The sequence below is a fragment of the Mya arenaria genome, chromosome 6, assembly GCF_026914265.1.
Source record: "Mya arenaria isolate MELC-2E11 chromosome 6, ASM2691426v1".
NCBI lineage: Eukaryota > Metazoa > Mollusca > Bivalvia > Myida > Myidae > Mya > Mya arenaria.
The window spans coordinates 74328604-74343564 of record NC_069127.1 but is presented as its reverse complement, the minus strand read 5'-3'; the positions used below and the strand labels follow the sequence as shown (position 1 = coordinate 74343564).

At 33.0% G+C, this 14961-nt stretch overlaps 1 protein-coding gene across 4 annotated transcripts; it reads left to right on the top strand.

Annotated features, from left to right (window-relative positions):
* Window positions 1-34: 34 nt before the first annotated feature.
* Window positions 35-14908, top strand: LOC128239365 (myosin-11-like). 4 transcript variants are annotated; one of them, XM_052955984.1, is made up of 27 exons: window positions 35-307; window positions 422-509; window positions 769-906; window positions 1104-1175; window positions 1500-1562; window positions 1726-1776; window positions 2303-2401; window positions 2913-2951; window positions 3140-3190; window positions 3797-3850; window positions 4452-4514; window positions 5151-5204; window positions 5670-5732; window positions 7652-7726; window positions 7866-7931; window positions 8030-8071; window positions 8565-8651; window positions 9355-9441; window positions 10145-10231; window positions 10782-10856; window positions 11502-11543; window positions 12378-12410; window positions 12530-12637; window positions 13254-13452; window positions 13596-13700; window positions 13927-14004; window positions 14160-14908. In XM_052955984.1, exons 2-27 carry the CDS (start codon window positions 469-471, stop codon window positions 14418-14420), a joined length of 2133 nt encoding a protein of 710 aa, XP_052811944.1. In that variant the 5' UTR covers window positions 35-307; window positions 422-468; the 3' UTR covers window positions 14421-14908. The 4 variants fall into 4 exon arrangements, with proteins under 4 accessions (XP_052811944.1, XP_052811945.1, XP_052811947.1 ...); XM_052955985.1 differs by lacking the exon at window positions 7866-7931; XM_052955987.1 differs by lacking the exon at window positions 10145-10231.
* Window positions 14909-14961: the final 53 nt, after the last annotated feature.

Sequence of the window (14961 nt, the reverse complement as noted above, 5' to 3'; positions counted from 1 at the left end):
AATATCCCATATCAGATCGGCTTGGTACGTCGAATTGTGCTATCGTTGAATCCCTTTAAGTTTTGTATACCACACCACAATTATTTTAACGTAGACAATATTGAAATACAAATCGCATTAAGTTAAATGTGATTTTAAACAACTCAATGTATCAGTTAATGCGACACAGCGATAAACTTTGTGAACGTTTATCTTAAGCGGAAGTAAATTGGTTGATTATAGCGGGAATACCATGTAACTAGGAAGTATAAACAACGAGCGTTGCTATTATTGATATGAGGGATATTTCTCATCTTCTTAACATGAGGTAAGAGTTTAATTATTTTAAACGAACATGGCTATCACGATCATATTTCCTAAATCGGACAATGACTAACAACCAATAGTAGTGTCGAAAATATTTTAATTATGCCTTTTACAGAATGATCTTATAACTGAACGTCACGACAAAGCATCGTTGTTGAAGTCATGTCGTCGAAGTCGACGAAAGGGAGTGCGAAACCAGCAGGGTACAGTAATGGATCAAGTTTATATAATACCAATTTAATAATTAAAGTCACTCCATTACAATTATTTCACTGACAAACAAGGCGTAGATGTTTTAAAAGCATACATACAAGCCATCTAAATTAAAGTATCGTGGATGAATAAGAATTAAGGTATACTTTATACTGATAAATGTTTAATTGAAATTGATAGAAACACGGTGATTGTCTGAACATTTGCTATGTAGAGAAACTAAAAAAGAAAAATTGTTTAATTGTACAGGAAAGGAAAGGAAAGCAAAGTTATAAAGAAATCCTCTGGCCCGTCACTGGACAAACTACAAAAAGAGAATGAAGACTTGCGAAAACAGCTGCGAGTCGCTTCTGGACAATTGGCGTACCTGAGGGAAAACTTGGACCCGTAAGATAGTATAAGGTCCCACTATAAACTGTATGAGGTGACATTATCTCGAAATTATTATGTGGTAAAAAAGTACATTATATATCAGTTAGGCCTTCCTCTTTCCAAACGTTATGGCTGAAATAAGTTTACTCTGCAAAGTCTTCTTAAAACTTTGTCTTCGATTTAAACTATGACATGGTTTGTGTTTTGTGCAGGTCAGCTTTCAGAAAAGCAGCTGGAATCACATCGATGGATGGAAACCATATTTACGATGATGCCTTGAAAAGGTATAAATTGGTTTCTACAATAACATTAATGATCACTCAATTATTTTATTCGTAAACTGCTTTCATCTCTAACTAAGACTTATAAATAGTTCTTATCTTTTAAACTCACAAGGAACGGGCAATGGAGATCCATTGTTTAATTCAACATACTAAAGCGGATACAACCCGTAAATGTAAGCCATCTATTTGTTTTTAAACTGTTTAGAGATATCATTATGAACTAAAAATGAACATTTTAGCAGATAAATTTAGGTTCTACTTTATTAACAAATGAACGAAAACAGACGTTCTTCTCCCCATAATAACGGACCATGTATGTTACAGCGCTGAAGAAATGATCAATAAGCAAAAATGTGAGCTGGAAGAGTTGCAGAGAAACAAACAAAGGTATGGCACTATCTTGAAATCTTGTTAAACGGAAAGTCATAATGGTTGTATATACGTAAGGAAGTGTATGGCTTTCAATAATAGTTTTTATTTCACTGTACTGTTCACCTTGTCCCCTCTGATCGCCATTACTACTTATGTTCTTATGGTTATTGTTGTATAGTCAGGTAAAAGAGATGGACGGGAAAACAAGAAACGAAAAGGACGTTTCAAAGTAAGTATGTTAAGAATTTGTTTAATATGATTACTACAATACTGCAAAGAAACATAATGTAGCATGTTTGATAGCCAAACACCAACCAATGTTCTTTTTAAATGACTTATACGGACATGAATATTACAAACAGAACATGCAGTAGGATTAAATAAATAACAATGCATGGTAAAGGTTGGGGGTGAATCTTGGGCAGGTCTATTATAAAAAGTGCTTTCCAGATACTATGTTTCAATATGTGATGTCGTTTACAAAAATAAACCCTGTTGAGGTATTTACGTTAACAAAAAAGTATTTCAATAAAGAAATGGAATAACAAAACAAAGTTATAACAATGTGTGACATTAACGAGCCTTTTCGAAAACATGTGAAAATAGCTATGGTTGCCCGCTTATAAGGTACAAAACATCGCAAAAAAACGGTCACTTGTTTTTTACCCCACATGACTCCTTCAGGATGAAGACGTCACATATGCATAAACATAAATCCTTCTTATTCTTAATTTAACAAAGTCTATGTTTTACAGAGACGGGGGAAATGCTACATTGAAAGCAGAAATAGAAAAGTTAAAAGAACAAATTAAAGAGCTAACGACACAATTGTCAGAGGCAGAAAGAAATAACAGGTATAATAATATTATGAATCAGTAAAAATGTATTTCAAAAATATTGTTTGCTCACAAAATAAGGGTAATAAAGTACTTATTCAGGCTTTTTAGTAAAAATAAAAATGTTTTTGTGTTTGTATATACTCACAAATAAATAAAGTGTTGTTTTGAAGTTAATGCATTTTTAAATTTGATAAGATAAATGAAATTTCAAAAAATATTACTAAATTTTAAAGACTAGAGATTGTTCAGCTAGAGTCAAAGATAGAGATTCTCAAGAAAGGGAGAGACAATTTGAAGGAGAAATTGATACATATCAATAGAAAAATTCCTCAGTTCTTCTCGCTAAGGCCAGTAAAATGCACCATATGTATATGCTGTTTGCATTGTACCTGATTTTGGCACCATGCACCAAGTCCTTATTGAAGTATGGCTTTATCTTCTGTAGTAAGTCATTCTTATGGCACAACTAGCTAAAATATTGGGGAAGGCCAATTCTTACAGGCGCCTTTTTATTTGTACATTACAGGCCTGTCAAAGGTACTGCACCAGCTGTACCAGTTTCTTCGTAAGTTTCTGTAATCCTGAAGCACACACATCTGTATCGCTTCTAATTATTTTATATTATTGAATAATTGCTCATTAAAGAATTATATTTCATGTTTTCACTTCCTACAAGTAGTGCATACATACATACATACACTACCCCGTTATTTAATGTACCAATAATGTTATGCCTTACATCTGTGTCTCCAGAACTCAGAAACGAAAAGATGTAGATGTACAAAAAGAAAAATCGACATTAAGGTAATTGTCAGTATTGTTGATATAATCTATTTTTAAGCAATACTTTTTAATAAGTGTTTGCACTTTTTTTTGTAAACACATGTGTTACAATTTGAAGTTTAGTTGAAACCATGACTGAGGCACAGCTGATCCAAAACGTACACTATTTAATTCAGTTATCCATGAGGTTGAGGTTTTTAAGAAGATCAATTGTTGCTTTGTTCTGGAGTTCATTCTATTAAGAGGATAATGGGGACCAAAATATCGGCCTAAACAGGCATAATGAATGCCTTTGTGGCATGTGTTATGATCTACAGTTTGTACACATTCTAATTATTTCAATGATCTTCATAAGAACAAGCACGTGATCGATGAAATTCAACGACAACACTCGTTATTATGGTATGGGATGATCTTGTCTTTATAATGAACATGTCGTATTAATTTAGTGTATAACGTTGTCTTAATGTTGTCGTTTGCTCACACTTAGTGAGCTCAACAAGGCATGTTATGCTATCGAGTTTGTCATGTAGATATATTTTAATCAACATTACACTTAGAGATATATAGACATACATAGTGTTTGCCACATTTAGTCGTTTATATAATGGAAATATTTTTTTTCAGTGATGAAATCAAACGACTCAAAGACGAAAACGAAAAAATAACAAAAGACGCGAAGTAAGCATACACTTTTTGTCAGCAATAGAGGCTAGTTATATATATTTGTAATTGCAATAATTGAAGGCAATTTTATTTTTTTATCAAACGCATTAAAACATAATATTTAAATTTTAAATCGCTGCTATGCCATTAACATGTCATGTACATGCTTGATTTATTCATGCTTCCTTCTTGATAAAGTGTTGGGCAAACAGGCACAATTACTTGGTAAATTACAAAAATAAAATATTATTTCTCATGCTATATTATTATTATTATTATTATTATTATTATTATTATTATTATTATTATTGCAATGCAGATGTCTAAAAGCTTGAATCAAAACTACAGAAGGCTGAGTGAGTGTTAACATAACAACATATTAAGGTTTATGCGAGTTCAATCGCATAGTTACACCTTCCGTATGATATAAACACAGATAACAAGTTAGCTATTGTAGTCATTAGAAAGTGATGAACACTGATATTGAATATAAAATGGAAACTACAGGGACAAGCCTTTACCGACGCCAAACTATAATTGAATTCATTATGATGTACCGTGGGAGCTTCCACCTCCAACAAAACGTACTTGTTCAAAATATATTGTATATTTACAGATTGGATTTGGAACAGACGAAACAAAAACTTAGCATTTCACTGGACGAAGAAAAGAGGTTAAAGTAAGAACTTTTTGTTGTTTAACTTCGACAGCTCCATTGTTTCATGCCAATTGACAACAATGAATTGCTTCCATCAACCCCTTTTTGTAAACATGTGTTAAAATTTGAAGTTTAGTTGCAACCATGACTGAGGCACACCCAAAACTAAAAATATGTAATTTAGTTATCACTGAGGTTGAGGTTTTTAAGAAGATCAATTGATGCTTTCTTTGGGAGTTTATCTCGTAAATCATATTAAGGGGGTGATTGGGACCAAACTATTGGCCTAAATAGGCACAATGAATGGCTCGTGGCATGTGTTATGATCTACAGTTTGTATGCATTCTATTTATTTCAATGATATTCATAAGAACGAGCACGTGATCGATGACACTCAATGACAACTTTCTTTATCATGGTATGGATTAATCTTATCTTTATAATGAACATGTCGTATTAATGTAGTGTATGACGTTGTCTTAATGTTGTCGTTTGCTCTCATGTGCACACTTGCCGAGCTCAACAAGGCATACGCACGTTATGTCATCGAGTTTGTCTTGAGATACATTTTAATCAATATTATACTTAGAGATAGATAGACATACATAGTGTATGCCACATTTAGTCGTTCATATAATGGAAATACTTTTTTTCCAGTGATGAAATCAAACGGCTCAAAGACGAAAACGAAAAAATAACAAAAGACGCGAAGTAAGCATACACTTTTTGTCAGCGATTAGAGGCTGGTTATATATATTTGTAATTGCAATTATTGGAGGCAATTTTACTTTTTTATCAAACACATTCGAAAATTATATTTTAAATTTGAATCGTTGCTATGCCATGAACATGTCATGTATATGCTTGTTTTATACATGCTTCCTTCTTGATATAGTGTTGGGCAAACAGACACAATCACTTGGTAAATTACTAAAAATAAAATATAACTTCTCATGCTATATTATTATTATTATTATTATTATTATTATTATTATTATTATTATTATTATATTGTAGTCATTAGAAAGTGATGAACACTGATATTGAATATAAAATGGAAACTACAGGGACAAGCCTTTACCGACGCCAAACTATAATTGAATTCATTATGATGTACCGTGGGTGCTTCCACCTCCAACAAAACGTACTTGTGCAAAATGTATTGTATATTTACAGATTGGATTTGGAACAGACGAAACAAAAACTTAGCATTTCACTGGAGGAAGAAAAGAGGTTAAAGTAAGAACTGTTTGTTGTTAAACTTCGACAACTTCATTGTTTCATGCCAATTGACAACAATGAATTGCTTCCATCAACCTCTTTTGCATCTGGACTTTCTTTATAGCTTGACAATCCAATAACAAGCAGATACCATTTGTATGAAAAGTTTATCTTTTAGAAGCTAATTGTATACAACTAGTTAAAGTTTGCCAAATCGGTTATTGATTGGTCAATATTTGTCCAATAATTACTGTTGATATATCATCTTACTGTCATGTGAAAACTCGCCAAAGATACCCTGTGGATAAATCAGTTTTATGCAATTAGCTTCAGATAGATTTGAACTACTTTGACGGAAAATCCTGATGTTTCTGTCTTTTATCAGATTCCAAATCGTATTTACATGGAACTCAATGCTCGTAGTTAGTCTAAAGATCAGTGTAAAACAATGAACCGATTGCTCAGAGCGTTAAGTTAACAAGTCACATTCACAGCCTTATACATTATTGTCGATTTCCCTATTTCTGCAGCAAGTCTACCTTATGACGACTTTGCAAAGATTCATACCTCGGCAGAACGTTGGCAAATTTCTTTAAATCCAGCAAAAACAGAGGCACTTCTTTTCCCTAGAACGATGAACAAACCATCACATCCACCTGTTTTCAATAATAATGCACAGATCAAGGAAGATGCCTTACATACACACTTGGGTGTCACACTTTCAAGTTCCTGCTCCTTGCAGTAGCATATTCAGTCTGTCAAACGAAAGGCCTGGAAGAGAATACATATAATGAGGTCTCACAAATTCCTTCTCGATCGAAGATCATTTGAAATATTTTATACAATCTTTATCAGACGAGTAACCTGATGTCACCTGGAATAATATCTCGCAAGCGGAAGAAGAACTTGAAAAAAATCAACACGAGGCCGATGTAATTTTTGCCAGTGCAACACGTCTAAAGTGTGTCCTTTACGAGCATTTATTCTCTAAAACATTGTAGATAGTCCATGTGGCCAATGCGCGGAAATTGAAGACACATACCACTTTTTCTTTTTCTGCCCACTTTACCGAGATTCTAGAGCAAGTCTACTTGACAAATTGCTTACCTCCAAACCGATCGCACTTAAACTCCTTCTCTTCGAAAGAGGCTTATGACCAAACAAACACGACTATCTTCAAATGTGTCCTTACATTTATCAAACAGACCTACATATTCAACTCATCATCAACATAATTTAACAGAACTGACATCTACCACCTACACCCTGACATGTCACTTCTCTACTTTCTATCACTCGTACTCATCTATTTACTTTATTTGAAACCCTCTTACGTCTGTTTTCTGTTCTTTATTTATATACATACCTTGTTACAATTTACAATACTATTCATAATAATTAACCTGATCTAATATTGTAACTACTTAAAACTTCAATACACGTAGTTTACACCAACCAAGTTTTTACACTTTAAAAGCAGCCTGTTAGTACGACAGAAACGAGACACTGTTTAAGCTTCAAGCTTTCTTCTCAAGTCTTTGAATACTTTATGACCAACATTATGCATTCTCCGTGTACTTTAGCCTGCGTTAGTACTAGTTTGATTATGCTTAATGATTGTATTCTGTATCTTGTATTATTCATATAAATAGATTCTGTTTAAACCAAACAAGAACTATACATGAAGTCAAAGTTGGTTATTGTGATTTAAATGACTAGTCTAAGGTCATCGCATTGTGTATCGCATAGAAACGTTATATATATATTTTTTATATTTCTCCCATTTTTCAAAGAAAACAAAAACACAGCAACAGAGAGTTCATTAATATAAAAAAAACTCATGTGCTGAATGGTCGTATTTATATAAATAAATTTAAATTAATATGTCTTTTTGCTATGCATCAATTTCTTATGGTAATTATGGTTATTATTTTAAGGAAACGAGTTGACGAAAATCACGCTAAAGCCGATCGAAATAATACAAATGCCAGTCAATCTTCATCATCAGAAAGGTAACCATCGTGATCGAAATTAAAGTATTCATTAAAAATGAAAAGTAACTGTGCAACATGCTTTACACTTGTTAAAGTTATGTATATTAAGATGACTTTCGGATTTTCCCTCAACAGTATTCCTTCTATCTATTTCAAGCAACAAGATCAAAAACTTAGAGAAAGAGATAGACCGACTGCAAGATGGTATGAATAAACTACAAAGGTAATCTTAAGCACCCTCGTTTTTTTTCTTGACTTCTTTCATGTGGCAAGACCTTGATTAGTAAATTAAAGCTTTTTGGTCGTTTTTTATAATTTCAGTGAGAAAAACAACGTCGCACAAGCAAAATCTACTTGGGAAAGGTAGGCTTTCAATTAATCGGATTACTTATAGATATGAAATGTATTATTACCTCTACGTAGTACATATCGTATCCACTCCATATCAATAAACTTCTGAAATATATTCAATATGACAATTATCAACTTGAATGTTCGTTCATACAATACCTCTCTGCTATATACATCCGATTCCAACACATTTATGTGGACAAAACCGTTTACTTCCGTATCCTACACAGCAAGCCATTCTTCCATTTTTTGTGTTCTAATAAATCTGTGTTATCTTTAATTTATAATTTTCTAAAAGGGAGAGGGAAAACCTTTTAAAGCAGCCGTCAGATTTGGAGAAAAAGTCAAAAGAAACCGCCAAAAGGACAGATGAATACATCGGAGTAGAATTTCTTCTTCCTTTACCTTTTTCTTTCCTTTACAAAATGATATATTAAGTAAAGTAGACGCATTCCATTTCATGAAAAAAATTGAAACAGAAACGTATAAACGATATCTTCTACAGGAAATATGACGAAACGTTAAAGAAACACCAAGCAGAGATGGATAAATTACAAAAAGAAAATGATGCAACTCTGGACAAAAAAGATAAGTATGTGAAGAGTGAAGATGATTGGCTAGTATTTTCGGCCGTCGGTATTTTAAACATTCCCTTTTTTATTTATACTTTGTTGTCTTTGTCGTCTGAATTCACAAACTTTAAGTTGGATCATTGTCTCTTTAATAATGACTTTGCACTCATTCATTTCACTCATTCAGCTAACTCGATGAAACTAAATCGATATATCACTGAAAGAAACAATTATAATTATTCTATATCACTACATAGTACATATCGTTTCCACTCCATATCTAGAAACTTCTGAAATGTATTCAATATGACATTCAATAACTTGAATGTTCGTACAATACCTCTCTGCAATAAAGATAACTCGTAAAACATCCGATAGCAACGCATTTGTGTAGACACAACTCTTTTACTTCCATATCTTACTCAGTAACCCATTCTTCCATTATTTACTTTATATTAAATCTATGCTATCTTACAATAGATAATACTGATTTACGGGTAGACAATGTAGCTAAACATAAGGCTCTTATAGGCTATCAACATGCAAATTCTTAAATTTCAAAGTCTAATAATAAAACTAAAGTTTTCATAAGAGGAAGCCTATTCTATTCTTGCTTTACATTTTCTTTCCTTTACAAAGTAAGTTATTAAGCAAAGTAGACGTATGCCATTTCATGAAAATAATCATTTTGAAACAGAAACGTATAAACCATATTTTCCACAGGAAGTATGACGAAACGTTAAAGAAACACCATGAAGAGATGGAAAAATTACGAAAAGAAAATGATGCAACTCTGGACAAAAGAGATAAGTACGTGAAGCGTGAAGTTGATTCACTAGTTTATTCGGCCGTCAGTTTTTTAAACATTCCCAGTTTTATTTACAAATTGTTGTCTTTGTCGTCTGTATTCACAAACTTTAAGTTGGATCATTGTCTCTTTAATAATGACTTTGCACTCATTCATTTCACTCATTCAGCTAACTCGATGAAACTAAATCGATATATCACTGAAAGAAACAATTATAATTATTCTATATCATTACATAGTATATATCGTTTCCACTCCATCTCAAGAAACTTCTGAAATGTATTCAATATGACATTCAATAACTTGAATGTTCGTACAATACCTCTCTGCAATAAAGATAACTCGTAAAACATCCGATAGCAACGCATTTGTGTAGACACAACTCTTTTACTTCCATATCTTACCCAGTAACTCATTCTTCCATTATTTACTTTATATTAAATCTATGCTATCTTACAATAGATAATACTGATTTACGGGTAGACAATGTAGCTAAACATAAGGCTCTTATAGGCTATCAACATGCAAATTCTTAAATTTCAAAGTCTAATAATAAAACTAAAGTTTTCATAAGAGGAAGTCTATTCTATCCTTGCTTTACATTTTCTTTCCTTTACAAAGTAAGTTATTAGGCAAAGTAGACGTATGCCATTTCATGAAAATAATCATTTTGAAACAGAAACGTATAAACCATATTTTCCACAGGAAGTATGACGAAACGTTAAAGAAACACCATGAAGAGATGGAGAAATTACGAAATGAAAATGATGCAACTCTGAACAAAAGAGATAAGTACGTGAAGCTTGAAGTTGATTCACTAGTTTATGCGGCCGTCAGTTTTTCAAACATTCCCATTTGTGTTTTGGGTTTTGTCCCAGTTATGGTCTTTGTCTTCTGGATTCACACAATTTAAGTTGGATCATTGTCTCTTTAATAATGATTTTGCACTCATTCATTTCACTCATTCAGCTAAGCTCACTGTGGACTTGTTCTGTAAGAACATACAACTGATCCTTGATTATTCTGGTCTGTAATCAATTTTAACTTTATTTTTAACTTTGATCAATGCTGGCATTGACTTTTCAATTTATTTTTGTTTTAATCACTAAATGAAAGCTATACGGACACGTTACACATTTATCTGAATGATTGTCCTGAGTATATTATTACGAGACAGCAGACTGGTATGCAAATAGACGAAAGCAACTAAGTTCTACGTCAATGTTGATACTATATTTGAAATATACAAACACAATTATGCAGGCTGGAAGCCATAATTAGATATGTGTATATTAGTTGTTAACTATAAAAATGCAATAATATTACCAAACTGTCTGAAAAGGGAGAAAGAGACCCTAACAAAGCAGCTGGCAAAAGTGCAGGGAGAGAACAAAGACATCCTCCGAAAGAAAGAAGGGTATAATTATAGCACATAATGCCAGGTTGATGCCAATTTCCTTGAATTACAATGCATTATTATGTTTACACGTAGTTTTTAATTCCGTTGCATCAACCTATATTGTGTGCCTTTAAAGTTGATAGTCTTAATATACGCTCTTAGTATCCTTTTTTCAATGTAATTTATTTACCGAAAGTAGTCGTTTGACAATTTTACACAGCTTTTTAAAGTATAGGCTTATAAACATTAGATATCAGGAGATATGTAAACAATGAAAACAAAACACATAACAGAGATTGAGAAAAAAATGGTGCTACTCCAAACAAAAAAAGATAAGTTTGTTTAGAGTGGAGCTGATGTACAAGTTTCGACAGCAGTCAGTTTTTAAGGCATTCTTGGTAATGGTAATTTGTTGTTATCGTATGAATGTGCCTATACCCAACTTTAAAGAGCTTTGACTTACTCAGGCACTCACATATGCCATGTTTAATTCGTTTCATTGACTGGAAGCTGTACATACACGAAATATCAGTATCTGATTAATTGTCACGAGTATAATCTAGAGAGGTAGCATACTAGTACTAAACTAGACGCAATCAATAAACGTCTGCGTTAAACATAGTATTTACCATTTAACGAACCACAAGACTTTTTGTTTTGCAGTGAAATCAGCAAACTGCAAGATGAGAAGAAAGATCTTGAGAAGTATGTAGCTTTGGTTCTCACTTATGTTCTTTTAACACATTTGTTTAAATCCTTGATTGAACGCTTTACGGACACGTATTACATACTACCGCATATTTGAAACATCAGCTTATTACTCGTGTATCAGTGGACTGGCCGTTTCATGCCGGTACTCCCATCATTTATCGGTCAAACTATGTTGATGCGTGTGTGGTGTTAGTATTTGTGTATTGTGTATTTGGGTATGTGTATGTCACTGGTGTTAATATGTGTTTGTCTTTACATCATTATTGTTTGGACCCTTGTCTTGGGCATATGAACAGAGTTTATGTTTCATTTTCTGACTACTGGGCTTGTCCCTGTAGTTTTCCTTGAATTATTATAAATAGGAGTTAAAGGAGAGAGGACAGTTTTAAGAAACACCAATCAAAGATAGAGAAAGAGAGAAAGGAATAAATTGTTGCTTATCTCAAGCATTCTTGGTTTTGACAATTTGTGGTCTTCGTCGTCGTAAGAATTCGCATATAGAAAACTTTCTCTAGATAAATGATGTTAAAGAAGTACTTGTACTCATTCTCAACTATAATATAAGATAGTGTGGCTTTCGTTATTGCTAAAACTACATACAATGGACTTTGATATTGCTGGTCTGTATTTGAAACACTCTGGCATTGACATATGTCATTCTTTTCATTGACTAAAAATAACATGGAAATATTCTACAAGTGTATCAAGGTTGCCATGAGTATACTCTGAAGAGATAGCAGACTGGTTTTGAAATAGACACAATCAACAAACATTTACACTAAAAATGTTTTGGCCATTTAAAGAATCACCTGTATTTTTGTTTTACAGGGAAATCAGCCAAATGAAAAAAGATCTAGAAAAGTGAGTAACTTTGGCACCCATTTATCAAGCATTGTATTATATATTTTCCATATGAGAAAACTCTTTTATGTGTTCATTTCAATGATTTATTAAGGTGTTCGTATCTACACATTCAATAGAAAGAAAGCGAGTCCAGCCCGAAGAGATCAAACACACGATGAAGGCAATGAGGAATTCCGGAAGAAACTGAAAGATGCCCAAGAAGAGATAACAGAGCTTAGAAACAGGTACACATTTTATGTTCTATGGGACCCCAAGGAGAGACACAAAAAAATAATTGTATTCCATTTTGAAATCCAAACTTCCGTTGTATATCTACTTAAAATTTCAAGTAAAAGGAAACAAAAACTCAAACTTAAACGTACTCACTCAACTACAATTTCAAAATTGGGTAAAATGTATTATTTTATAATTTTACTTAACTCTGACAGCAACTGGCAGACATTGATTTGACCGGACTTATGTGCTTTAAACAGTATATCGTCATTTTTCGATTGCTTTACAGCCACTTTTTATAACTTGATCAACAGGTTTTTGTGATATGTTCAAGGGTTTCTCAACAATAGATATCTTATTCGAGCTTTTGATAAAAGCTTTCATTGGTACAAGCGTGTTGTCTAGAGTTAGCCATAAAAATATGAAAAAGTCCCTTAAATGCTTTTATTGCAACTACGGGTACAATCGCTAAGTAGCCAATATCTTTAACAAAGACCACGCTTAAATGCACTTGACGAGAGACCGACAACGTAAAAGCAACACAAACATGCATCAACATACTTTATCAATAAATACTGGGTTAAACCTGCTTGAACTTTAACAGCAGGATTTCTACCTTTATTTCAGACTAAGCAAGGTTGTAGGTGCTAAACTATCGGATGATAATCCAAACATCACCGACCTTAGTGACGAGAACAGGCCGACAAAACTTGCAGAGAAATATTCTGAATTGTATGACAACGAATGGACAGATGCCTATGAAGATGCAGAGGTAGAAGGGCTTGATGAAGGGAAAGCCATTGCAAAACTGTTAGGAATACTTATGGTAATTCTTTAAACTACGTTATTATCATATATTAATTGATTATACATATACGATATGTACTAAATTGTAAACATTTTATTGGCCTCCAAATGTTTTAGATTCATTCTAGTTCAAAAATAACATATTGTTTTATTTTGTTTCAGGACGTCGACTGTTATTGCAGATTAATGGCCAACGATTTTAAAAACAATATAAAGAGAGCAGCATTGAGTTTAATTGAAAACGGTAGCAACGTGAAAGAAACAAAGGTGAACGTCTTTATTCGATTATATTAAAGATTGTCATTCGCTACAATAATATATCGAATGTATTTGTAAACGCTCAATTTAAGTAAATGTATTGGCTTTACATCGCCCTTCATAAGTTCTCAAATGATCATAAAAATAGAAATTCTGAAGTAGGGCTCAGAACTGGAAAAACACTTTTATACAAAACAAATTGATTTGTTTTATTTAATTTTAACAATGTATATAGGTTGACGTCACACGAAACAAGCTACTAAAAGAAATGCAGAAAAGCTTTGCCCCACTTCTCGTTGAGGACGTGTACAAGGTATGTATTTGTACCTTACGTAATGTTTATCAAGTTACTTGGTTAAGATATCTTAACATTAGCATATAGAAACCATACTTTTTCAATATATTTATCTGCATTACCTAAAGATAATATAATAGTGTATTGTGATGTATTTCCGACTACGTTTTCAGAATCTGGTCCAGAAAAATAAGCTGAAACTCCCAAAGAACACAGAGCGCTTTTACAGAAGTTGCGTGGAATTGTGTTGGTTAATGAGTGTCCAGGATCCGCCCGTTGTTTTTGACACACCGAAGACAGGCGGGAAGTTTGACTCAGACAGATATAGAACATACACAAAGACGGGGAATCAACTGGACTATGTTGTTTGGCCTCCTATGTTGCTTCACGCAGGTGGTCCTTTGTTGGCCAAGGGTGTAGCGCAAGGCAAATAGAGTGGAAATGATCGATTGTAGCTTAACATTCTTAAATTGTGCTTAATATATGCTATTTTAGTTGAAGTGGTTATACTGTACACATTACATCACAACTTATTATAAATAAATCCCACGTTCATTGTTTACCAAAATGGCAATTGCATGCTTAAGTATACGTTCATTCCTTTCCATTCGCCCTTAAAAACTGATACATATACTGGAAATGAAATGTAAAACAAATCTTGTATGAACTAAGTAGTCACCAAACTCAGAAGGTTTCTGTTAAACAGTAGCAGCAGCAGCAACAACAGCAGCAGCAGAAGCAGCAGGATGAGACCCTTTTCTATTAGTTCAAATTAAAACCATGACACTAGGAGCGTCAGGGCACTTTTCATCGACTAAATGTGGATATAAACTAGAATAGTTATGTTGATATTGTTGCACCAAAACAGTTAGTCCTATTTCGTATGAATAATAAAATAAAAACTTCAGGGTAAAGACGCGTAGTCAAAAAGTTTCAGACTTGTAAATCTTGCTAATTTTAATCTAAATTAGGTCG

What these genes read in the sequence shown, in the direction of transcription:
- LOC128239365 (XM_052955984.1), top strand. Translation starts at nt 469, where the DNA reads ATGTCGTCGAAGTCGACGAAAGGGAGTGCGAAACCAGCAGG. An exon ending in CTGAGGGAAAACTTGGACCC is followed by an intron (nt 907 to 1,103) that starts GTAAGATAGTAT and finishes TGTTTTGTGCAG; the next exon opens with GTCAGCTTTCAGAAAAGCAG. An exon ending in ACTCTGGACAAAAAAGATAA is followed by an intron (nt 8,652 to 9,354) that starts GTATGTGAAGAG and finishes TATTTTCCACAG; the next exon opens with GAAGTATGACGAAACGTTAA.